Genomic DNA, 25092 nt, shown 5'->3' on the forward strand with positions numbered 1-25092 from the left:
TCTAATTTAAGGTTTCGCGTGCCAGTAATACATTTTAACGTTTTTTAGAAGGTCTCTCTCTGTCTATATTAGATAACTAAACTATTGCTGTATGTAAAGTAAATAAGGTTTTCAAAATGTTTAAGAAGCTTCATTTAAAATTAAATTAAAATGCTGATCTTACACTGCTGGCCTGCTCAGTCCGCTGCTGGCCTGGGGTTCCACTCACCTAGGCTGGCAGCAGGCTGAGTGGGACTGGCGGCCGGGACCCCGGCTGGCAAGGGGCCGGCAGCCAGAACCCCAGACCAGCAGCGGGTTGTGTGGGGCTGGCAGCCGGGACCCCAGACCGGCAGCGGGCTGAGCAGCTCAGCCCGCTGCTGCTCAGCCCACTGCCAGTCTGGGCTCCTGGCCTGGCCCTGCCCACATACAGTGGGTACCTACCTTTTCCCTGGTTCTGTCACTGTTAAAAATGTACACCTTAGGTAGGCCTGTGTATTTGTATATAAACACTTATCTGGAATCCAACTGTGTGTGGTTTCCCCCTATTACTAATGTTGTGTAGAGAGCAAAGACAGTGTACTGCCATTCCTTATTTTAGTGGGTTGGGAAAGAGGGAAATTAGAGCACCCTGAGTCACTTGTCATTGATGAGGAGGGGGTTACACAAGGATTTTGTCAGCTGGGGAGGGGCTGGGATGCTTTTCAGAGGCAGGGGGAGGTTGATCCTTCGATGTCCTGTCTGCCTTGCCCATGCCCATCCCTCATTACCGTACAAGTTATGTTAAAAATACAATGTTGACACCCATGTTATTAATGTGTTTCTTGTCTCCCAAATCCCCACCGGGTTTTCCCTCGTAGTCCAGATGTCCCTGAGCCATATCGGGGAAGGGCGGCTCCGTTCTCTCAGCCATCACTTGGACTATCATGTATGGCGGATCCCAGCAGCATTGCGGGCTGTGCAGTCGGCTCCCTGCTGCTGCTAGCCCATTGGCTGTCCGTGTGTAGGAGCATTCCCGTGCCCTCGTGCAAGTCCCCCTGGAGAGCCAAGGCCCCGGGGCGGGACATTCTGGGAAATCTCCCCCACCCCAGCAGGAGCACACACATAAGGGAGGCGGGCTGCGGGTGTGTATGGGAGGGACGAAACGTCACCAATGACGTTACTCCTGAAGCCCTTTTGCGATTGGCGGAAAGGAAAGGTTGTACCTCGAAGGTCACACTCGATTGGCTGCCGCCGGGGGGCGGCATCCCTTAGTTCCCCAAAATTCTGTTAATAGCCTGGCTGGGCAGCTGTTCGCTTACTTTGCGCAATCCCAGAGCTACGGTTCCGTTCTCCCCGTGTAAACCCCGCTCCGCTGGCAGGTAGGTGCCGCGCGTGGTGAGGGGCGGGAGCTGGGCTCTGCATGTCCTGTGGGGGGGTCCTGCGGCAGTAGCAGCAGGCGGAGCCTTTCCTCCGGGGCCTAGCCTCCCGGGCGCTTCCAGGTCGCGCGTGGCAGCTGTTCCTGCTGAGTGTGGGCTGGACCTTGGAGGCCGCTGCGCCCCGGGCAGGCGGCGGGGCTCCCTGGGTCAGGGCGGGACGGGGGCTGGGCTGCAAGTCGCCCCCCGGGAGGGTTCCTTGCCAGCAGCTTCTCGCTTTCTGGGAATGTCTCTCTCTGTCTCCGAGCCTGGCCGGTGCCGTCCCGCCGTGGTGGGTCGGGCAGACGAGCCTGGCTTTCCGCTCCCTTCCCGCTCCTCGCCACAGCTGGACTCTTGAGGACAAATTTGCATCTTCCTTTCTGGCAACAAAGTAGCCACGTTTGTCCTCGGTGGTGACCCCTGCAGCGAGCCTGAATTTTCCAGCTCGCGAGGCCTTTATAGGCTAGTAACTTAGACTGACAGGGAGAAATCCATCCGAGAGAAAACTGCGAAGAAGATTAAATGCTCTTTTTAGCTGCATCTCTAGATCAGGGGTTACCTGCCGCCCCGTTCTAACCTGGGGGAAACACGTTTGGATCACAGCATACGTCTGTTAGGAAGGAACTGTTCATGACCTCTGGCAAAGGTGTATGTGACTCTGAAAGTCACCATTGATTTAAAAAATCCTCTCGGGGGGAGGGATATAAAACCTATCGGTCTGCTATTGCTCCAAGTAACAATTAAGATAAGTATAACTGAAGGAGATTGTGGGGAAAATATTTTTCTATATCTTCACTTTGCACTGGGTACCTGGCAGAATTCTTATCTTTTTTGTTAAAGATGCAGCTGGAAGAACAGAAATTGGCAGTAGGATTCAGGCAGGTATTGATAAATGATATTGTTTAATTTCAAAACTAAATGCTTTAAATAATCATTTAAAAAAATTAAAAAATCATGCCAACTTCATCAGTTTGTGGCACTAAAACTACCATTAGAAGCATAACCATATATTCAGTATGCTTTTAAAGAGTTGCTGTCAATTTAAAAATATGTTGTAAATGTACTATCTTTAAGATAATTAATGCCGCTAAGATATTATAAGTATAAGATTTTTTTAAAAAAAATCCATCTTGCCAATCTTTGTCTTGTACATCTTTCAGCAAGGCCAGTGAATTCAGTTTCACTCTGACTTACTTTAGCAGTGTTTGGATTTCCAAGGCTTCTGGGAATGTTTGTTTAAAAGCACATATTTTTATTGGAACTCAAAAAAAAGTTTCCACAGTGTTTGCTTTTGGTCTGAGGTTTTAGAAAACCTTGTTTTCAGGCCAAATTTAAGGTGAAAGTGTCCCTTTAATAGACCAAATGTGGAAAAAAAACAAAGCACTGTTTGTGACGTGCAGTCTATATGGTTTTATAAAAACATGGTAAGTGAATATAATGTAACTGGGATATGCTTCATGCAAAAGGTCTCTTGTAAGGTATCATTACAAAGCTTATAATCTACTGAGTGTGATCATCTGATTTGTAGAAATGTACCACTCTTGTATCTAAAACTAGAAATATAAAATATAACTCTGAGGGCCTATTGTAATTATGTGAAGTGTGGGCCATTAATGATGGTTTGGAATCTTGATGACTCCCATTGTCTGCAGATGGCTGTGTTTACCTTTGAGTCTTCCTGTATATGTGTGTGCTGGCAAGTGAGTAATGAAGTCTTGCAGTGACATGTGATCATGTCACCTGAACTGGAATCTATCACCTGGTGCTTTTCCAGTGAGGGGGGGTGGAAACCCAGAGGGACAAAGGGTTCCCGCCTTATGCAAAAGATATATAAAGGGGTGGAAGAGAACAGAGAGGGGGAGGAGCCATCATGAAGAATCCCCTAGCTATCATCTGAGCTGCAACAAGAGCTGTACCAGGGAAAAGAATTGTGCCCAGGCCTGGAAGGTGTCCAGTCTGAGAAAAAACTTACTGAAGCATCTCTGAGGGTGAGATTATCTGTATTCAGTTTGATTAGGCATAGATTTGCGCATTTTATTTTATTTTGCTTGGTGACTTACTTTGTTCTGTCTGTTACTACTTGGAACCACTTAAATCCTACTGTCTGTATTTAATAAAATCACTTTTTATTTAGTAATTTACTCAGTGTGTATTAATACCTGGGGGAGCAAACAACTGTGCATATCTCTCTATCAGTGTTATAGAGGGTGAACAATTTGAGTTTGCCCTGCATAAGCTTTATGCAGGGTAAAATGGATTTATCTGGGTTTAGACCCCATTGGGAGTTGGGCATCTGAGTGCTAGAGACAAGCACACTTCTGTGAGCTGTTTTCAGGTAAACTTGCAGCTTTGGGGCAAGTGATTCAGACCCTGGGTCCATGTTGGAGCAGACGGGAGTGTCTGGCTCAGCAAGACAGGGTGCTGGAGTCCTGAGCTGGGAGGGAAAACAGGAGCAGGGGTAGTCTTTTGCACATCGGGTGGCAGCTCCCAAGGGGGTTTCTGTGATCCAACCCGTCACACTGTTACAAACAGGAAAGAAGATATGATCCCTATCTCAGAATTTTGCATGCTCACTCTTCTCTCCCCCACCCCACCCAAACAAGCAAAAAAAAAAAAAAAAAAACACAACCCTATCCCCACGTGACCCATAATCAGCCAGTTAGTTTCTTGTACAAGTGGGTCTTCAGCAGGAAGTATCCTGTGCTTGCAGGCATTCTGCTCATAGGAAGGTGCTATGTAAATGAGAACTAAAAGATCATTACACTTTTCATTTCGAAGTAGCTTTCTCTGGTACTGTAAGATGCTCACTATGTATTTCTCTCTATAGCCCTGATCTTGCAAAGATTTACAGGTTTCAGAGTAGCAGCCGTGTTAGTCTGTATCCGCAAAAAGAACAAGAGTACTTGTGGCACCTTAGAGACTAATTTATTAGAGCATAAGCTTTCGTGGACTGCAGCCCACTTCTTCGGCTGCATATAGAGTGGAACATATATTGAGGAGATCTATACACACATACAGAGAGCATGAACAGGTGGGAGTTGTCTTAGCAACTCTGAGAGGCCAATTAAGTAAGAGAAATTTTTTTTGAAGTGATAATCAAGCTAGCCCAGTACAGACAGTTTGATAGTAAGTGTGAGAATACTTACAAGGGGAGATAGATTCAATGTTTGTAATGGCTCAGCCATTCCCAGTCCTTATTCAATCCTGAGTTGATTGTATCTAGTTTGCATATCAATTCCAGCTCAGCAGTCTCTCGGAGTCTGTTTTTGAAGTTTTTATGTTGTAAGATAGCCACCCGCAGGTCTGTCATTTAGCCACCCGCAGGTCTGTCATTGAATGGCCAGACAGGTTAAAGTGTTCTCCCACTGGTTTTTGAGTGTTATGATTCCTGATGTCAGATTTGTGTCCATTAATTCTTTTGCGTAGACTCTGTCCGGTTTGGCCAATGTACATGGCAGAGGGTTTACAGAAGATTTACAGACACTCCTAACTTGAAGTCCATGAGCAGTCCCACTGAGTTTAAAGGGCCTTTGTTTGCTTAAATATGTGCATAGGTCTTTGCAAAACTGGGGTCTAAGAGCTAGATTTTCAAAAGATGTTTAAATGCAGATAGGCATCTAGACCCAGATCCTCAAAGGTATCCAAGCATCTAAGTACCTTTTGAGGATCTGAACCTTAGTGGGGTTTTCAAAAGTGCCTAAGCACCTAACTTAAGTTGATTTAAATTTAAATAGGGGTTGGGCATGCTTATGTAAATATCTTTAAAGAGCTGGCCCAAGGCCATTTGTTCTTGGTCATGTAGCACCTTTAACTGTACTTTATTGCTTTTTTTATGAGTTAGTCTCTTTTGTTATCACTACACCAAGTGATAAGAAAGATACTTATAAAATTTATAGGGTGGGAGATTGATACATTTTTTGACTCTTGCATAGTCATACTGGTGACTCAGTCTAATTGGCATTTTTCCTTAAGCCTCCAGCACGGATCACAAGTACAGTAACTGGAATTAAAAACAATATACCTTGCACATGAGTAAAAACTTTTTGATACAGCAATACTGGTGGTTTGATTTTGTGAAGTAACCCAGCCAAAGCGAAGAGAAAACAAGACTTTGTAATGTTCTCTTACTGTTTCAGTTGTGGTTTACATTAGAGAACTTACATTTGATAATGAAAGTAAATTCAGGTTTCTCTTTCACAGGACATCTGGGAATTAGTACTATTAATCAGAAAATTGTGATAATTATTGCTGCTGTTGTGATTGATTAGTAGTTGAGTATGTTTTACAACAGATTTCTAAAGAGACCCAAACTTTTTGCACAAACATAATGGCTTCTAAGCATCTTTACAAGCCTGGTATCATTTAATTACTTTGTCTTTGCTGCCATCAGGTTTTATCATGCTACGAACATTCAGAGACACAACTGGCAAGTTTGGGGTCCACCTTTTAAAGTGCCATCACCATCATAAACCTGTACTGGCCATCAGGAGGGAAGATGTTAGTGTTTGGGAAAGAAGAGCACCTCTAGCACCAAAGCATGTTAAAGAGCTAACAAATCTGGGATACAAAGTCTTAGTACAACCATCAAACCGGAGAGCCATCCATGAAAAGGTAAGTTCTGCTGTGGTTCCTATTTAGATGAACAAAATGTAACATTGGTTTATTTAATTATGGTATTACAGCATTAAAGGATATAAAGACTGTACATAATAGCGAACATATGTTATTAGCTACTCTGTTATGTATTACAAAAGGGGGTCATTCTTTCCCACTGACTAAAGCAATGGGAATCATTGGCTAGATCTGTAAGGCAATATTGATGCCTATTCATTGTTCTTTGTTTTTTAGGTCTGTCCTGCCCTCCCCCAGCCTCCCTGCCTTCTATTGTCTAAATTCTCAATAATTCTTTGCATAGGAACTTTGGGGGTTTTATGTAATTCCTGATGTCCTATGTAACTGTTTTTGTCTTTTTCCTTGCTTCCTGAATTCAGGCAGCATATTTCCGCTGATGTTATGTGTAATTGTGACAGAGAAAAGGTGTGGCTTTTCCCCCAATCCTGTTAGATTAATCTAAGTTAAGTTGAAATGATTGCAAAACCCTGTTAAGATGCAGGCCACCATGTTTGAAGCTTTGCTAGCTGGCCGTATTGTAGTCACGCTAGACTGACTCTTAATGAGACATTTGTATTAAGCTAAAGCAATTGTGACACATACCCTTTTTACTTATCGAGTCAGGGTCTGAGAGTGGGAGGAATATAGTTGAAGGCGAAAAAAAACAAAATACAACCTACTGTCCAGGCTTCGAGGATTTGTACGTTAACCAGGTGTTTTTAAGTAACAACCACATTTACACCAAAGATAACTTACTTTGCGTAAGTCTATCGATTTTTTTTTTTTTTTTTTTTTTTTTTGCTATGCTAATATTCAGCCTGGTCCTGCTGTCATTTTGAAGTCAGTGGGAGTCTTGCCATCAACCTCAGTCCAAGCAGCATGATAGTATGGTTGAGTGGGTAAGGCACAGAGGTAGGAGCAGAAGCCCTAGCTTTTGTAACCCACTGTATGACCATGAACAAACCACCCAATTTCTGTGTCTTAGTTGCTCCATCTTAAAATGGGGATTGAGATGCTTTACCCACTTTTGAAGGAATGAAAACTTCTACAACCTATTTATTACTAGTAATAAGATGGGCTGAATTCTGCCCCAGGTGCAATCCTATGCTATCCCAATGAAATAATCCTTCTATGTCGTGTGTGGTATTCTATTGTTTAACAGCGCGATTAATCAAGATTAATTTGTTTAATTGCTTGACCGCAGCCCTAATACAAATCCAAGCTCTTAAACTCTTAAATAAGTTTGTTTAGTAACAGGCCTTAACTTGTTTCTGTATCTTTCTGCTTCATAAGTTCTTTTAAGATGGCTTTTTTTTTTTTTTTTTTTGCATTAATATCAAAGAATAAAAGTTTTCTAATGCTCTGTTTACAGGAATATATAAAAGCAGGTGGCATTATTCAAGAAGATATTTCTGAGGCATCTCTAATTGTGGGAGTGAAGAGACCTCCAGAGGATAAATTAATTCCTAAGAAGAATTATGCATTCTTCTCTCACACTATTAAAGCCCAAGAGGCAAACATGTCTCTACTGGATGAAATTCTAAGAAAGGTAAATATTGTAGTAAGAAAGATCAATGACTGTTACCATAAGGTAAAAAACAGGATTAAGCATACAGTGCATTGGAAAGTAACCCAAGTATTACTAGATATTTGAGCTTGCTTTTCAAGATACAATAATAGAAAGTCTGTACTCTCAACAGTTGTTTTAAGAGATGCATTTAATTTTTTAAGCTGTTTATATTGATTCTCCTAAGATATAATATGGAAATAGTCAGAGTATTGTATATCCAAATACCAGCTATAGGGTATCTACCACACATCACTTAGCTATGGGTTAGAACACATTGCTGCATCGCAGCATTTATATTCTAAGCTTCTATTTTTATTCCTGAGGGAAATAAAATTTTTCCCCACAATATTTTAAAATTCTGCAAATTTTATTGGTCAATAAACAAATGTGGCGGCTCTAGCTCAGTGGGGAGCATAGGCCACTGGCTGCACGGAGATAGATCATCCTGCAGCCACCCCACCCCACCCCACCCCCCCCCCCCCCCCCCCCCCCCCCGGACACAGACCCAGCAATGAGGCTGTACCTGACCCTGACACGGCACAAGGGCTGGGCCTGCCCCAGAAACCCCCCAGGCCCTGCCCCTCCATGCCAGGTGCAGGAGGTGTGGGCAGGCAGGCTCAGCCCAGCAGGATCTAAGTGTGGAGGGGCTTAGTGCGGAGGATCCAGATGTGAGGTGAGAGGGGATCTGTGTGCAGCAATCTGGGTGTGGGTGGCTCAGTGGGGGTCCAAATGCAGGGAGTTCTGGATGAGCAGGGGCTTGTTGGGGGCTTCTGGGTACAGGGCCATGGAACTTTGCAGGGGGCTTCAAGTGAAGGTGGTTGGGGCTCAGCAGGGGGGGTCTGGGTGTGTGGGGCTCAGTGGGGGGAGTTGGGTGCTGGGGGACTGGGGCTTTGTAGGGTGGGGGTCCAGGTGCAGCTGGTAGGGACTCTGGGGGGAACTTGTCAGGGTGGAGATTTGAGTGTGAAGGGTTCAGTGGGGGGTGGTCTGAGTGAGGGGTAGGAGTCCAGATGCAGGGGGTTGGGGCTCAGTGGGGGAAGTTATGGGTTTGGGGCTTATGGATGCAGGGGGGTCTGGGTCTGGGGGGTCCAAATGTGTGGGGTTGGGCAGATGGGGGGCAGCTTCCCAAACAGTGATCTCTTCCCCTGTGGCTGAGGAACAATGGGGGTGGAAAGCGGGGTGTGTGTGTGTGGGGGGGGGCTTCCTGCAGCTGGGGGGGGGTTTCTGGCCCTGGCCACTCTTCAGGGGAAGAGGAAGTCCTGGCCTGCAGCCCAGCTGGGACTAGCAGCTGAATCCAGCATAGGGTATGAGTCACCAGTCAGGGCATCCTTAGCATCTATCTCTCTCCCTCCCTCCTCCCCCCCCCAGTTGTGCAGTTATTTACCTCTCTGCCAGCTGCTCTGGGCACCCTGAACGATGCACCTGCACTGCTGGGGTGGGGGTGCATGACTGCTCGTGCAGCTTCCCTTTGCCTCCCCATCAGAAAGTCATTTTTCTGTGCGGGAGCAAAGAAATCTGCGGGGGACATGAGTTCTGCATGCATGTAGTGATGCAGAATTCCCCCAGACGTATATTTTAATATTTATAACTGGGCTTTAAACATTCAAATCTAGGCTGAAATTGCCATTCCTGGCCTCAGTCAAGGACTTAATTATCCCTCTTTACTTGTTATTTATATGATGCAAAGTGCTCAACTTGAAACTGATAGTCTTGGCCAGGGGTTCTCAAATTGGGGATTGGAACCCCTCAGGGGATCAAGAGGTTATTACATGGGGGGGTTGCAAGCTGTCAGCCTCTACCCCAAACCCTACTTTGCCTCCAGCATTTATAATGGTGTTAAATATATAAAAAAGTGTTCTTAGTTTATAAGGGGGGTTGCACTCAGAAGCTTGCTATGTGAAAGGGGTCACCAGTACAAAAGTTTGAGAGCCACTGGTCTTGGCTCTAATACACTTTGAAAAGCTGATTAAGTGCTGTATGTGCTTGCCTAAGAGACATTCTCTCATGGTTTAAAGAATAAGGGACCTTTCTTGCCAGAGTAAATTGTGAGGAGAAAAAAAGATTGAAGTCAGCGTGGCTGTACTGGTCTATATGATATTGATATCCAATCTGGTGTGCAGTCCTTATGTGGCTAACTGTTCCAAAGAAGCTAATTCTGGCTGATTAGGAACTGCAAAATTTGTCCCTTTGCATTTTTCATAACATTGGGTAAAATCCTGGCCTCATGGAAGTTTTGCCACTTATTTCACTGGGACCAGGATTTTATCCTCTGTTCAGTATATTGATTTGAGCAAATAGTTGTCCCCGAGAACAGAGGTCCTCTGTCTACAAAGAGCATGGACAATAAAAGTAAGTGTCTCCAACAAGCCACAACCTTGATCTTCCAACTTTGTTTGGGGAGAGGATATGTGGATACTGGAATCGGATGCAACTTTTACTCTAGTCTCACTTCTGAGATTGCCAATGAGTGTCTTATTTGTGAGGTGGCAAATGGCCCATTGGGACTGAATCACCCTGTTGTTTGGTCAGGATGCTGTTTGTGGGCTCTGACTCTGGGTCAGAGCCTCATCTAGTGTCAGTCAGTGTAGCTCTGTTGCTGAACTGCTGATTTACACTAGATGAAGATCTTCCTCATAGACTTTAAGGTCAGAAGGGACCAGTATGATCATCTGGTCTGACCTCCTGCAGGCTGCAGGCCACAAAACCGTCCCTACCCTTCCCTTGACTCTGCTGATGAAGTCCCCAAATCCTGTGTCTTGGTGACTTCAATTGGCAGAGAACCCTCCTGCTAGCAATCCCTGCCCCATGCTGCGGAGGAAGGCGAAAAACCTCCAGGGCCTCAGCCAATCTACCCTGGAGGAAAATTCCTTCCCGACCCCAAATATGGCGATCAGTAACACCCCGAGCATGTAGGTAAGAATCTCCAGCCTGACCCTTGTTAGCCATTATTCCTCTCTAGGTTCCTCGAAGATGGTCATGTTTCGTTCCAATGATCTGCTGATTGCAGTGCTAACATTTTATTTCTTCACTTCAAAACATTATGGAGACTCTGGTTGTAAACCAAGCAAGCCAAAGTCAACCTGTTCTTAAAAAAACTATTTTTTCCCTATAGTTGAAAACTCAGTCCTGTGCATCTGCCTGTCTCATGCACAAAACGTGACAGACGTGCATGTAAAAGCAGTTCCCATGAAAGCAGTACATCCTTTATTTTGCTGTTTAAAATCAAACTTTTAGTGAAAACATAAAAGCAACTTTTTATGTATTTTCAGGAAATTCGATTGATTGACTATGAGAAAATGGTTGATCACAGAGGACTACGAGTGGTAGCCTTTGGACAGTGGGCTGGTGTAGCAGGTATAGTGCACTATACAATAAGTAGGCCTAGAACTAATAATGCTCCACCAACATCAGCACCTTTTCAGTTTACATTAACTTCCTGAGAATCCAGGCCTGTGGTGCTTTTTGGAGCTGCTGTGCAGCTCCTGACAATCTTTTTCTAGCCTGTTGCTAATTCCTGGCACACAGGATAGTCAACGTCCTGAGGATTCTCCCCAACTCCATTATTTTACTTCCTATAAAGTCCCATCTATCAAGGGCCGATACTACCATTAAAGCAAACTAGGCGGTTGCCTAGGATGCCAAGATTTGGGGGCGCTAAAAAGTGGTGCCCCCAAATCTTTTTTTACAGCGTTCCTACGCCCCCTCCCCGAGCGCGCCGTCGCCGCTGCGCTTCTCCCACCTCCCAGGCTTGCAGCACCAATCAGCTGTTTGGCTGCAAGCCTGGGAGAGGAGGAGAATTAGAGTGGGGGTGGCGTGCTCGGGGAGGAGGCGGAGCAGAGGTGAGCTGGGGTGGGGAGCTGCCGCATGGCTCCCTGGTGGGGGAGCTGCCACGGGGGTGGGGGGCGCCTCAGGGCGGGGGGGAGCACGCAAGGTGGAAGTTTCCCCTAGGGCGCGGAACTTTCTTGCACCGGCCCTGCATCTATCTATACAGAACCAGTATTTCTCTTGCCAGGAGAGTAGATACTCAACCTCACTGGAAGGAGAATCAGTGACCCTAGACCTACAGAATGTGTGCTCTAGAAAGAAATGTCTATCACCTTCCCTGTGAGGCAAAGTGCATGGTGAAGCTACAACACATACTAATCAGCCCTCTTTTTGTGACATGGTCCTGATAGCTTTGTATTAAAGTATTTATTGTTTTTTCACTGTATCTCCAAAAAGCTCACTACTCTTCAGTGGAATTTAGTGGTGTGGGCTTGTCTCTCTTCCCTCCTCCTCCACTCCCAACATGGTGGTCGGTCTCTCTCTCTCTCTCTCTCTCTCTCTCTCTCTCTCAAAAAAAAAAAAAAAACAACCAAACAAAAAAACCCCAAAACATTGGCATGTTTGAAGGATGCCAAATGGAGGACTGAGATCCAAGTCTGCTACTGAACCTGTGTTTTATCTTGAGTCCAGGAAGATCTTAGGTATCAGTCACTGTAGATCCTGTATGTCCATTCTTAATTATATTAACTGTATAATTCTGAAATAGGAATGATCAATATTTTACATGGAATGGGATTACGATTTCTTGCCCTAGGACATCACACTCCTTTCATGGTAAGATTTTTACATAATATCACTTAAACATTTTAGTAAAAAGAAATATCATTGGATCTGGACAAACATTGACGAGAACCCTTTGTGTCTGGTTTCAGCACATTGGTATGGCTCATAACTACAGGAACAGCAGCCAGGCTGTGCAGGCAGTGCGGGATGCTGGCTATGAAATCTCTCTGGGTTTGATGCCAAAGTCGATTGGACCCTTAACATTTGTGTTTACAGGCACTGGTAATGTTTCTAAGGTAAGAAGTCCTTCCCCCACCAATGCAATTATCATTTTTGATGTATCTTTTTACCCAAGTCCTATTTCTGCATCTTGTAGACTCACTGTACACAGTTTTATGATAGAATTAATTTGCACAGTACTCTTGCTTCTAGTTTTTTTTGCCACGATGTGGTACGAATTCCTAGTTACCCTAGACTTGTGCCTGTAGAGGAGCTATGATACTGATTACTAGTCATGAATCATAAAAACGAGGATGCACTGTCAATGAAAGCCGCTCCTCACCCCCTTAAATGCTATAGAATGGATAAGGATGACTATAGGAGAGGATTTCTGTTTGCTTTATCTGTCTGTATACATTATTCCTCAAAGAAGGTTAGTCTTCTGCATTATTTATGTGGTGTAAGACTTGATGTTGGTCTCTACCTAAAGGATGGATGGTTGATCCAATGGATGGGTTACTCTCCACTACCCCTGAGATGCAGTCATCTGCAGAAGCTCTTTGCCTTTTTGGGCTTGGTGGTTGCAGGGTGCAGTCTCTATTACATTCACACACCCCTTTAGCATACATCCTTAGGCAAGAGACTACTAGCCTGCTGTTGGCTGCAGTGAGCGACTGATGTGGAACATGGTTGATGGTCTGTCAGGCGAAGCCAATGAAGATGTGCTAAAGTGAAATGTCAGCCCAGAATCAGCGGTGAAACACTTTTTTGGGGTCAACCAAGCCTCAGAGGCACCATAATCCTGCAGGCAATTCTCCATGAAACCCAGGAAGAGCCAGAGGGGAATATCCGTTGTTCCACCTGCCATAGGAAGAAGTGTCAAAAGAACAGCTGCTGCCATTCAGGAAAAAGAGGAGGCTCTGGAAGAGGATTAGATGCTGACAACATGTGTCCCTAGAGCAGACTCTTTTCCAATCACCTGCTACTCCCCTGGTTCACTAACCAGCACAGGCCCTTCCTAGCTGCATGCCGTCTTGGTCTTGGTCGTCTTCTTCCCCAATCCAGAAAGGCTTTGATACCTGCACCTCTTCCCAGCTGAACCTAGATGCAGTCTAAGGTATTTCTCTCCATCTCCACCCCCCCCCCCCATCATTGTCTGGAAGCTGTGGGTATTCATGCACAGAAGAGAATCCTCTGCTGGTTAGATACTCCTGGGAGAATTTTGCACCACTGTGCATGCACAGAATTAATGTTCTCTGCAGATTTTTTTGCTTCCCCACAGAAAAAGGACTTTCTGATGGAAGCAAAGGGAAGCTGCAAGAGCAGTCACGCACCACTCCCTAGCTGCGTAGGTACATCATTTCAGGCACCCAGAGCAGCCAGCGGAGAGGCAAATCACCGCAGGGCTGGGGATACCCCTGCCAGTGGCTCCTACCCTGAGCCGGGATCAGCTGCTAGTCTTGTCTGGGTTGGAGGCAGGAGAGGATGGGACATCCTCTTCCCCTGCAAGGAGTGGCTGGGGCTGTCAGACCCACCCCTAGAAACCTCCCCAGCTGCAGGAAGCTCAGCATCCTCCTCAGCTGCAGGGGGAGGGGGTCGCTGTATGGGGAGCTGCTCCCCCATTCACCCAACCCCCGTGCATCCGGACCTCCCATACCCAGATACCTCTGCCAAGCCTCACCCATAACCCCCCTGAACCCTACCCCATTGAACCTCAACCCCCTGCATCTGGAGCCCCCTGCACACAGATACCCCCACCCCTGAACCCAGACCACCCCACCACTGAGCTCCCTGCACTCAAACCCCCACCCTGATGAGCCCCACCCCCTGCACCTCTCTGAGCCCCCACATCCAGACCTCCAGGCTACTGACCCCAGTGAGCTGCATTGAGACCTCTCCACTGAGTCCCAACCACTTTCACCTGGAAGCCCCTGCAGGGTCCCATTGCCCCTGCACCTGGAAACCCCGCAGTGAGCCTCTGTGCATCCAGATCCCCCTATACCTGTACCCCCCTCCACTGAGCTGCCTGTATCCAGATTGTCCTACACAGAATCCTCTCACCCCACACCTGGATCCCCCCACACTGAGCCCCTCCACACTTGAATCCTGTCTGGTTGAGCCTGCCTGCCCCACACCTGGTGTGCCTGGTGCAGAGGGGCAGGGCCTCAGGGTGTTTCTGGGACAGGCCCAGGCCTTGTGCTGTGTCAAGGTGAGGTGCAACCTCACCACTGAGTTTGTGCCCTCAGGGTGGGGAGCCTGCAGGGTGATCTCCCACCTTCATGCAGCCAGTGGCCTGTGCTCCCCACTACCATGCTGGAGCCTATGCATTTATTTATTGACAAATAAAACTTGCAGAATTTTGAAATATTACGATGAGAATTTTTAATATTTGGTGCAGAATGCCCTCAGGAGTAGTTAGAGGAGCCATACTGATGCAATGGAGTTTTTGAGGTCTATGGGAGAGAGTGAGGTTTGGAGTGGGAGTAACAAGCCTATTGGCAAGGATCAAATTGAGATGTATGATCAGGGATCGGGTGTCCCAGAGGGAATTAGAGTGTGTGTACGTAGTAGTCTGTCAGTGGCTTTGGTCATAAACTTCAGACTATAACTTCACTGCAAGATCATACAGAGGAAACAGGTTTTGTTATGAAAATATCTCTGAATCAATGTCCATAATTCGATAAATGACTTTGACTCTTCTTTCCTCAGTTTAGCACTTTGGAAGTGCCACTTTAGGATAGGAAATTTGTCCCACCTGCCCCCCCCCCCCCCCCCCCAATATAGCCAGACAAGACTAAATCAAAAAGTGGAACCACTTGCTATGAAAACAACTGCAGAAGGGAGGAGTGTGTAATGTGTGGATCACAGTATGGCCCCATGCTGTGTTTTTGCTTTTGGGGAAACTCTCATAAATGTGGGCAAAAAGCATTTTGCAAGATGCTGCTGATCCAAAATGCAGGAACGTCCAATGCATTCAACTGAAGACAATCTGGCTGAGGAGTTTTACCTGCTGGGATCTAGCAAACCTGATGAGAGGGACTGGATACTGCCTATGAAAGTGAATGAAACAATTACTGCACTCAAATGAGACACAGGAGCTCAGGTTAATATTCAGTCTGAACAAAATTATGAGAGGCTGAAACTAAGACTTCAATTTTCTTTTTTTGGTCATAGTTTAGGTAACTGGTTATTCTGGAACAAATATACTATTGAAGGTGCATTGCTAGCATCAACTAGAAAAGCCTCACGTACAGGTTCTTGCTTGTTGTAGGGCCAAAGGAGATGACCCCAATTTTGTATTTTACAGAGGTAGCCACGGCTAAATCTGGTGAAATGGGTGCTTTCACTACATCATACTGAGCCTGGCCATGAGGCACTCATTGGGGAATATCCTGATCGGTTTCAAGGGTTGCATTACTTGTATGGTGAACATACAATCCACATAAACAGTCAGGTGCGTCCCCCCAGTTGTCCAGCCTTTTAGAAAGGTGCCATTTGCATTCCATGATAAACTCAGGGTTGAGCTCATGGGGATGGAAGCAATACAAGCAATACAAAAAATTGAGGAGCCAATGGAAAGGGTGAGCTCCCTAGTCATTGTGGTGATAAATAATGGCCATCTGTGCATGTGCTTAGATCAGAGAGACCTCAATAAAGCTATAAAAAGACAATATTTCACACTGCCAATCAGAGAAGATATTGTGGTTCAGTTTGCGAATGCACAATATTTCAGTAAACTGGATGCATTCTCAGCAATTTGGCAGCTAAAATTCACTGAAAAAAATCTCTCAACTATGCACATCTACTACCCAATTTGGAAGACAAATTCTTATGCTTACCCTTGTGCATAACTTCAGCACAAGAAGTGTGCCACAAAACCATGTGATCTGTGAACTTATTAATGGTGTTGACACTTCAATGAATGACATCATCTGGGGCTCAGCTAAAGAGAAACATGATTGTAGACTTTGGGAAGTCTTGGATGCAACTAGAGCTGCAAATTTGAAACTAAATAGGGAGAAATATGTTTTAGAGGTTACAGAACTGACTTTTTTGCTGGAGATCTTTCCAACAAAGATGTAAAACCTGATAAGAGGACAATTTCAAGCCATTGAAATGATGCCATGTTCTCCATCAAAGAAAGATGTCCAGTGTTTCCTGGGAATGGTTAATAATCTTGGAAAATTCATATCTAATCTATTTACAAAATCAGTGGCTTTGAGGAAACTCCTAGAAAATAAAAATGAATAGTCCTGTGGTACAGAACAGGAGGAATTGTTGGCAGATTTGCAACAACAACTTATCCAAGAGCCAGTGTTGAAGTTCTACTCACCAGGCAGGCCTGTTAAAACTTCAGCAGATGCGTCAGTCTGGGTTAGGTGCAGTTACTTTACAGAAGTATGAGGATTGTTGGCAACTAGTGGCATACACATTCAAAATAACTGACTGATGTGGAAATAAGACACACACACACTCTGAGTCTAAGCTTTTAAGAATACTGTTTCTCCTTGAGAGATTGAATCCGTATATTTATGGTCAGACAACGGCTGTTGAAATGGACTACAAGACCCTGATAGCATCTTTTGGCAAGCCACTAAATGACTGTACCTTTTGGGTTCAAAGACTAATGATAAAGCTGCAAAAGTTTGATTTTTGGTTGTGACCTACGTGTCTGGTAAATTCATGTTTACTACAGATGCACTTTCTAGAATGATGACTGCCACTATGAAACCAAAGAAGACCTTTGAGATAAAGATGCAAAGCCTAGTTCTGATTGTAAAGTCCATTCCCATAGCTAACTAGAACCTGCAACAAATAAGAGGGCAAATGGAAAAAGATGAATCACTGGGGATCCTTGAAGTAATAATTAAAGGGTGGCCTGAAGAAATAAGCAGTTGCTATACAAGTATAAGACTTGGAACTGCAGACATGAATTTACAGTGATAGGGTGATTTTCAAGGGCAGCAACATTGTAATACCAATGAGCCTCCAGAAAGAAATGCTACAGAAAATCCATAAGGGTCACTTAGGAATTGAGAAGTGCAAACAATTAGCATGAGATGTACTGTATTGGCCGTGGATCAATCACGACATTACTAATGCAGTAGGAAACTGCTTTTCATGCTTCAGTACAAGCCATGCCAGCAGGCAGAGCTGCTGAGATCTCACCCAGTTCCATAAAGGCCTTTAGGAGAATGTAGGCACTGATTGATTTACCTGGTAATTAAAGGGTTTTTTAAATATCACAGATTATTCTCTGATCCAGAAATTTGCACACTTCACAGTACTAATAGTGATAGCTGGCATGAAGGTAATCTTTTCCAGATGTGGAAGTCCAGATGAAGTCTTTAGCAATAATGGGCTATAACTTTCCAATGTGGATTTTAGGCCATTTGCCATAGATTGAGTGTAAATTAGGCTTGATATGTTACCTGCACAAAATTCTGTTACTGTCACACTCTAGGGTACCCACCCTTACCCCGTTCCTAGGATTCAGACATAACCCTGTTAATTTAGGCACCTACTCTTACCCTTCCGTGGGCTCAGGGCATAACCTTATACTCTGCAGGTTTGTAGGGTCTTTTACCAGTGAAAGAGCCTTACACAGTAATATCCTACTTAATCTCTATTTATTATTAATTACCAAAACAGAATGCACACACTAAGCATACAATGCTCACCACTCCCAGTAAGGCAGATGAACTTTTCATGATGGCCAGTCAGGGTCAGGTTATCTGGGGAGATCCAGCTTCTGCACGGTGTCATTAGCAGAGTGTTGAGGTCTGGCAGCTCTGATCTTGGGGCTGTGCCCTGGAGTTGGTTCCCAAGAACTTCCTTTTGGACCCTAATTTATATAGTGAAACTTGAGTCCTGCTTAGTTGTACCTTAACCAATCATTTTACTAAAATATTACTAAACCATTTTCTAACCAATCCTAACCTTGTAAAACAATTCTCTAACCAACCCCACCACCTTAATTGATTTTTACACCTAGCAAAATTAATTCTGTAACAGACCGAAACAATCAAAGCACCAGAAAGAGACCGTACAGATAAACACTGGCGAAGTGGGGAACCATAAAGACAGAACAATAAAGAAGTAGGGATTTCACATCCACAACTTGATACGTGGTTTCTTGACAGACAGAATGGCATCAAACGAAGTTTTCTTTAACCATCTTAAGATTTGTTTCTTTATCTGATGGTGGTGGGTCCTGTTAGGACAGGAGCCTTCTTAACAAACCGATATTGCATTGGTTTAATGGCATTTACATGGAATGTGAGGATGTGACTGTCTGCTTCTTAGCTCATGGCTGCTGCTCTCCTAATATGACTGCAGACAAAGGCCTCAGACCTTACAATATGGCTACAGGAAAAAGCCTTATCCTTGCAGGTGTTGTGTGATGAAAATACCAATCAAAGGGACTTGTGGAAAGGTTTATATGGATGGTAAAGAACCTTATGAAAAAGACTTTCAACAGTGGGGGTGATTTGCATAAAGTTTCATTGGTTTAGCTGAAGAACATCTGTATTAGCTTTAATCTAGCTAGCAGGGTACCGATAGGAGTGTAGCGGTGGTGGCACAGGCTTCGGTGCAGATTATCAGCCAGAGTAGGGACCCTGGAGCTGAGAGCAAACATGCTTCAAAATAACATTTGAGTTTCACAGAGCGATTGGGGTAGCTGCTGCTGACTTATAACTCAAGCTGTTGCATCCTCATTGCCTTACTAGCTCAAGCTTCAGCAGCACTGGAACGTCAACAGACCCCCTCCTCTGCTGTCCCACCCCCAACAGGCTAGCTAGCTAGAGTGAAAAGAACCACTTAACTCAAGCTAGAGATAGGTGTGTGTGGCTGGGAGTCGAATTAGGGGTAATACTCGCGTTCTAACGCCAGTTAACAATGCTCTGAAGACCTATCTGGTGACTTTTTGTTTTTAGTTCACTAAACTAAAATGAACACTTGCTCGTGTTACACAGTGGACCAGAGTTCAGGCAGCATTCCATTTCAGGCAGGTACTTGGCACATGTGGATTATTATGTATCTCTATAGAGACAGTATAATCTGGCAGGACTGGCAAGACCTATTGAAAATGAGCCCTTGTGAACATTCTGTGAATGCAAAATTTAACAATTTTCTTTCTGCAATTTTTCAACATCCTGTACTCTTTGCTGATGTCCACATGATTCTGGGTCATATTTTTATCTGCAGGGTGCCCAAGAAGTGTTCAATGAACTCCCCTGTGAGTATGTGGAGGCACATGAACTGAGGGAGGTTTCCAAATCTGGAGGTAATGCTAAGGCACAAGTGTGATGAGCTTTAGAATCTCTGCCCAAAGGTATTGCTTCTTAAATAACTGACTTTCTCCTCTTTATTGCAGACCTTAGGAAAGTATATGGGACAGTGTTAAGTCGTCACCATCATCTTGTAAGGAAGACCGATGGGGTGTATGATCCGGAGGAATACGACAAACATCCAGAACTCTACACTTCTCGTTTTAATACTGATGTGAGTATTGCTGCTGTTCACTCAGTACAAGGTTTTCCAAATATTGTTCCACGTTCTCTGTAGTTAGGGTATCACTTGTCTAAAAGGCTAGATCAAATGCAAGTTCCCTTGACTATCAATAACATCCATGTGAGAGATTCTAGAATTTGTGACTTTCTTTGCAGATTGCACCGTACACTACTTGTTTGATTAATGGAATATACTGGGAGCAACACACCCCTCGCTTGTTAAATCGATACGATGCAAAAAAGTTGTTGGCTCCGGTTAAACCTTCTGCTGCTGCAACTGAGGGTTGTCCAGAATTACCACACAAGTAAGGCACCTTTGTTTGAGAGTAAGAATTATTCTCTAGCATTCTAATTAAGTAATAAGGATCAGTGGTTTCAGCAAAGCATCTAATAAATACATTGACAGTATATGAGAGAAACTTAGGAGCAGAACACCCAACCCATCCTGGTTTCTTTTCCCACATGCTTCCCTATTCCTTTGTTACCTTTTGGAATTTGTACATCCCACTTAGAAATGTCATTCATTTGTACTATTGACAAATGGCAGATTTGTAAATTAAGTTAACCCTGCACATATTTCTCTCTCTGGTGAAAGGATGAGAGAACAAATGTGACAGATGTTGTGTGTGCAGATTTAATAAATCAAATACTTCAGCTGAGTTAAGTATTTCATGTTGTCTTAACTAATAGAATGCTATACAGAAAAGAGAACCTACATTGCAAATTTGAGACTGGTGAAGTGTGGCCCCCTACCTGAGTTCACTTGTGACTAACTCCCTAAAACTCACCTCTAACATACTGTTTAGAACAAAGAAAAATCTTTTTTCATGCTTGACCTTATTTATGAATCAATAAACCAGTGATAATTGTAACATATTGTCCTAGTAATGATGAATCAGTAAGCACAACTAGCTCTTAAGTCTTAGATGTTAATCCATACTTTAATATTTTGCTGATGCATTGATTATTGAAAACATCTGCTGTACCACGTTTCTTGTCCATTTTTGTCAATTACTGAGTATTTAAGGGCCTCCCTTATCAATGACATCATTTTGTCCATTACAACATACATCTATAATAGTAGGAATCTCTTTATATACTACCTGTGCTCACAGAAGAGACAAAGAAAATAAACTATTGATCATGGTCTCCTTTTCATGGTGTCTGGTTTATGTAATTGATAAGTTAAAGAGATGTCTTTAACTATCTACTAATTTTATTGATTTAAAAAAAAGATATCTATAACCAAATCATTATAGAAATAGTCTGTTACTGCAATTCCTGGTAAAATAAGTGTCTTTCAATAGATTATTTTATTAATTACAGAAAATACCTGCCCCATGTCAGTTACAAGTGGTTCCTTTCTGGACATAAGAACAGCCATACTGGGTGAGGCCAATGGTCCATTTAGCCCAGTGTCCTGTCTTCTGATAGGGGCCAATGCCAGGTGCTTCCACTCCCAGCTTTTAGCAGTTAGAGGCTGAAGACACCCAGAGTGTGGGATTGCATCCCTGATCATTTTGGCTAATAGCCACTTATAAACCTGTCCCCCATGAACTCAGCTAATTCATTTTGAATCCAGTTAGTTTTGGCCTTCACAACAACCCTGGTGCATTGTGTGAAGTAGTACTTCCTTTTTGTTTCTTTTAAACCTGCTGTTTGTTAATTTCATTAGGTGACCCTGGTTCTTGTGTTATGTGAAGGAGTAAATAATATTTCCTAGTCACTTTCTTCACACCATTCATGATTTTATAGACCTCTATCGTATTTCCCCGTTGTAGTCTCTTTTCTAAGCTGAATAGTCTGTCTGTTTTAATTTCTCCATGTATGGCAGCTGTTTCATACCCCAAATCATTTTGTTAGCTTTAGCTGCTGCTGCTACATGTTGAGTGGATGTTTTCAGAGAGGTCGCTAACCTCTGTTTGCCAGAAGCTGGGGAATGGGCGACAGGGCATAGATCATTTGATGATTACCTGTTCTGTTCATTCCCTCTGGGGCACCTGGCATGGCCACTGTCAGAAGACAGGATACCGGGCTAGATGGACCTTTGGTCTGACCCAGTATGGCCATTCTTATGTTCTTAACTATCCTCAATGACTCCAAGATCTTTCTTGAGTAGTAACAGCTAATTTAGATCAAATCATTTTGTATGTCTAGTTGGCATTTGTTTTGCAATGTGCATTACTTTGCACTTATCAACATTTGATTTCATCTGCCATTTTGTTGCCCAATCACCTAGTTTTGTGAGATCCCTTTGGAACTCTGCCACGTCCAAAGCAGACTGCCATCTTGAATAATTTTGTATTGTCAGCAAACTTTGCCACCCGACTGTTCACCTCCTTTCCCAGATAGCTTATGAATATGTTGAACAGTAAAAGTCCCAGTACAGATCCTTGGGGCATCCTGTTATTTACCTCTTTTTTTTTTTTTTTTTTTTTTTTATCATGAAAACTGACCATTATTTCTACCTTTTGGTTTCTTATCTTTTAACCAGTTACTGAACCATGAGAGGGCCTTCCTTCTTATCCCATGACTGCTTAGTTTGCTTACGAGCCTTTGGTGAGGGACCTCATCAAAGGCTTTCTGAAAGTCCAAGTACACTATACCTAGTGGATCATCCCACAAAGTTGTTGACCCACTCCAAGCATTCTAGTAAATTGGTGAGGCATGATTTTCCTTTAGGAAAAAACGTGTTGACTTTTCCCCAACTTACTTATCTGTGTCTGATAAGTCTGGTTGAAACTCTTGTAAAGAACAATCTTCTGATCTTTTGTAACAATTCTTATTTGTGTTTGGATGTTCTTGTTCATTGTTTTTATTTAATTACTTTAGACTTATGGCAATATGTGACATTTCAGCAGATACTGGAGGATCCATAGAATTTATGACCGAGTGTACATCAATTGACAGTCCATTTTGTATGTATGATGCTGACCAGCATATTATTCATGGCAGGTGGGAGAACCTTTAATTTGCACTGTACTTGTGTTTCAATATCATATTCTACTCAGACTACTATATGAAGAGTCATGCTTTTGAAACATGACCGCTAAAGATATGACCAAGAAAATGTGACATGGAATCATCATGTTTTCTCTTCCAGTGTGGAAGGCTCTGGGATTCTGATGTGTTCCATTGACAACTTACCAGCCCAGCTTCCTATAGAAGCAACAGAATACTTTGGAGACATGCTCTTAACTTATATTGAAGAGATGGTAAGGCCTAGTGTATTCAGTGACAGAGTGAAGGTTTGAACTTAAACTTTGATTGTATTATGTGGCTCTTCTGGTCTGCCATATATAGATTTTAAAAAAATCTGCTGTAGAACATAACTGAATCAGTCTGAAAAATGATTGCTCCACAATGTGTGAGGTAAAATTTCCAAAGTCCCATTTTCAAAAGTGACTTTGGCATGTAAGAGCCGAAGTCTCATTGAAAGTCAATGGGAATAAAAGTCACTTGAAACAATTAATTCTATGGGTCAGGAGGGTTTCAAAGGTTCTTTTATGTGCAATTCCTGCATGTACTTTAATATGTCTTAAAACCTTAACAGTTTCCTTCTTTTTTTAATGAAGGAAATTTTTCCAAAGAGGATTTATCTTTGAAAGTTCTCTGAATATATGTGGGAAATAAAATGCTCTGACTGAAATCTTCATCTCCACAGCTGTTATCTGACGGCTCACAGCCTCTCGAAAGCCAGAATTATTCACCTGTTGTACGAGATGTAAGTCTTTCAAGCTATTTCCATTCCTCTTCTGACCTAGACATGTAAAGTTCAGATGTAGGAAAAGTAATTTTATGTTTCATATACTTTGTAGGCAGTGATTACGTCCAATGGTTCATTGACTGATAAGTATAAATATATCCAGAAATTGAGGGAGAGCAGGTAATGTATAGTGTGGTTTAAGTTTCTCATTGTCTTGATTCTGTGACTCGGGTTTTAAATAACCATGCTTGCCTTCTACCTTCCTTTTTTTTTATTTAACTAACTGTTGGTGAAATTCAGCTGTGTTCATTTATGTGGTTAAATGTATCCTGGATTGAATCTCCCTACTGTGTCTAACCCCATTAGCATATATTACTAATTTAAAGCTGAACCTGCAAGGTGACAAATGTGTGCCATGTTAGTAATCTGGATTTCTCAGATGGAAAATAATTGCATGCTAACTGTATTATTCCCTCCTTGCACCTTCCAAACATGCAACACTAGCTTATTTAGGGGTGGCTGGGTTCTGAGGACCAGTAATATAATTTTGCAGACTTCCAGTTTTAGTACTATAGACTTGCAGTTCTTGCCCTCAGGAAGAGGTGTTCCTCTTTGCCCCACTGATGTGCAGCACTCTTCTGTAATTGGGTGTATTCAGGATTCTGCATAAAGGCCTCTAACTTTCCATTAGACTTGTACTATGCCCATCACCTGAGGTACCATTCTATCCTTGTCATGTCTCTTTTTTTATCTTGCAGTGATAAAAATGAATGGAGCAGATGGGGTTAGCTTCATTCACTTAACATACAATTTCCCTCCCTGACTCTTCAGTTATTCCTAGTAACCAACACATGTTTTATTTTTATGCTTTTTACAGAGTAGCGTTGTTATGGCAGTGATTAACTCTGTTTTTGTGGGTTTTTTGGCTAGTTATGGCTGGAGCACATGTAATTTTAAAGAAAATAGGAAAAACACAAAGGAAATAAACATGGATTTAAGCACTAGGTCCATGAATATACCTTAAAAACAATGTAATATGTCATTTTCCTCATTTACTTAACATCTGGGTTGCAAAAATTTTAAAATATAATGGGTCCAGATAATTAATAGTGAATCCCTCTGAGGATATTAGGAAAATTCTGTTTTAAATGAAGAAGAGGAATTATTTACAGGTATTATTGCACCCTTTTCTTTGGTAGTGGAGCAAGTCATTTGCTTCTGGAAGACCACAGCTTACAGCATATGCTGTTGTGATGGATAAATCTTATCGATTGTCTTCACTAATATACCTTCTTATTCCTGGCGCAGCATTGTGGCCTCTCTTTTGGCACCCTTCTTAGCTCACACTAGACCATGCAAGAGGTTAAGAAGCTGAAAATCCCTTTGGTAAAGGGTCAACTTGTGTGTAGATTTTTTGATCTTTCCGCAAAACAGTGTATTGTGCCTAAAAAGAGTGGCCAGAGCCTTTTTTCTGATGCCTTCCCTTTGGATTTCTTTGGAACTAATGCAAGTGAACTTACTGTTTTAAAATATGAGGAGAGGAGAGAAGTTTGATGG

At 43.2% G+C, this 25092-nt stretch overlaps 1 protein-coding gene across 3 annotated transcripts in view; it reads left to right on the plus strand.

Moving 5' to 3' along the window:
* The first annotated feature begins 1241 nt into the window (after positions 1 to 1241).
* AASS (aminoadipate-semialdehyde synthase) overlaps positions 1242 to 25092 on the plus strand; it is a 54068-nt gene continuing 30217 nt past the window's right edge. For 2 of the 3 annotated variants that reach the window (XM_054023254.1, XM_054023272.1), the window contains exons 1-13: positions 1242 to 1337; positions 5761 to 5981; positions 7354 to 7530; positions 10818 to 10902; positions 12080 to 12147; positions 12246 to 12392; positions 19525 to 19603; positions 19694 to 19821; positions 19986 to 20134; positions 22662 to 22784; positions 22933 to 23044; positions 23494 to 23553; positions 23648 to 23715. In XM_054023254.1, the coding sequence (XP_053879229.1) occupies positions 5769 to 5981; positions 7354 to 7530; positions 10818 to 10902; positions 12080 to 12147; positions 12246 to 12392; positions 19525 to 19603; positions 19694 to 19821; positions 19986 to 20134; positions 22662 to 22784; positions 22933 to 23044; positions 23494 to 23553; positions 23648 to 23715 (1409 nt within the window). In that variant the 5' untranslated portion in view covers positions 1242 to 1337; positions 5761 to 5768. Of the gene's footprint in view, positions 1338 to 2210; positions 2253 to 5760; positions 5982 to 7353; positions 7531 to 10817; positions 10903 to 12079; positions 12148 to 12245; positions 12393 to 19524; positions 19604 to 19693; positions 19822 to 19985; positions 20135 to 22661; positions 22785 to 22932; positions 23045 to 23493; positions 23554 to 23647; positions 23716 to 25092 lie in introns of all 3 variants that reach the window. The other variant, XM_054023263.1, reaches the window with a different exon arrangement.

The sequence above is a fragment of the Malaclemys terrapin genome, chromosome 1 (assembly GCF_027887155.1).
Source record: "Malaclemys terrapin pileata isolate rMalTer1 chromosome 1, rMalTer1.hap1, whole genome shotgun sequence".
NCBI lineage: Eukaryota > Metazoa > Chordata > Testudines > Emydidae > Malaclemys > Malaclemys terrapin.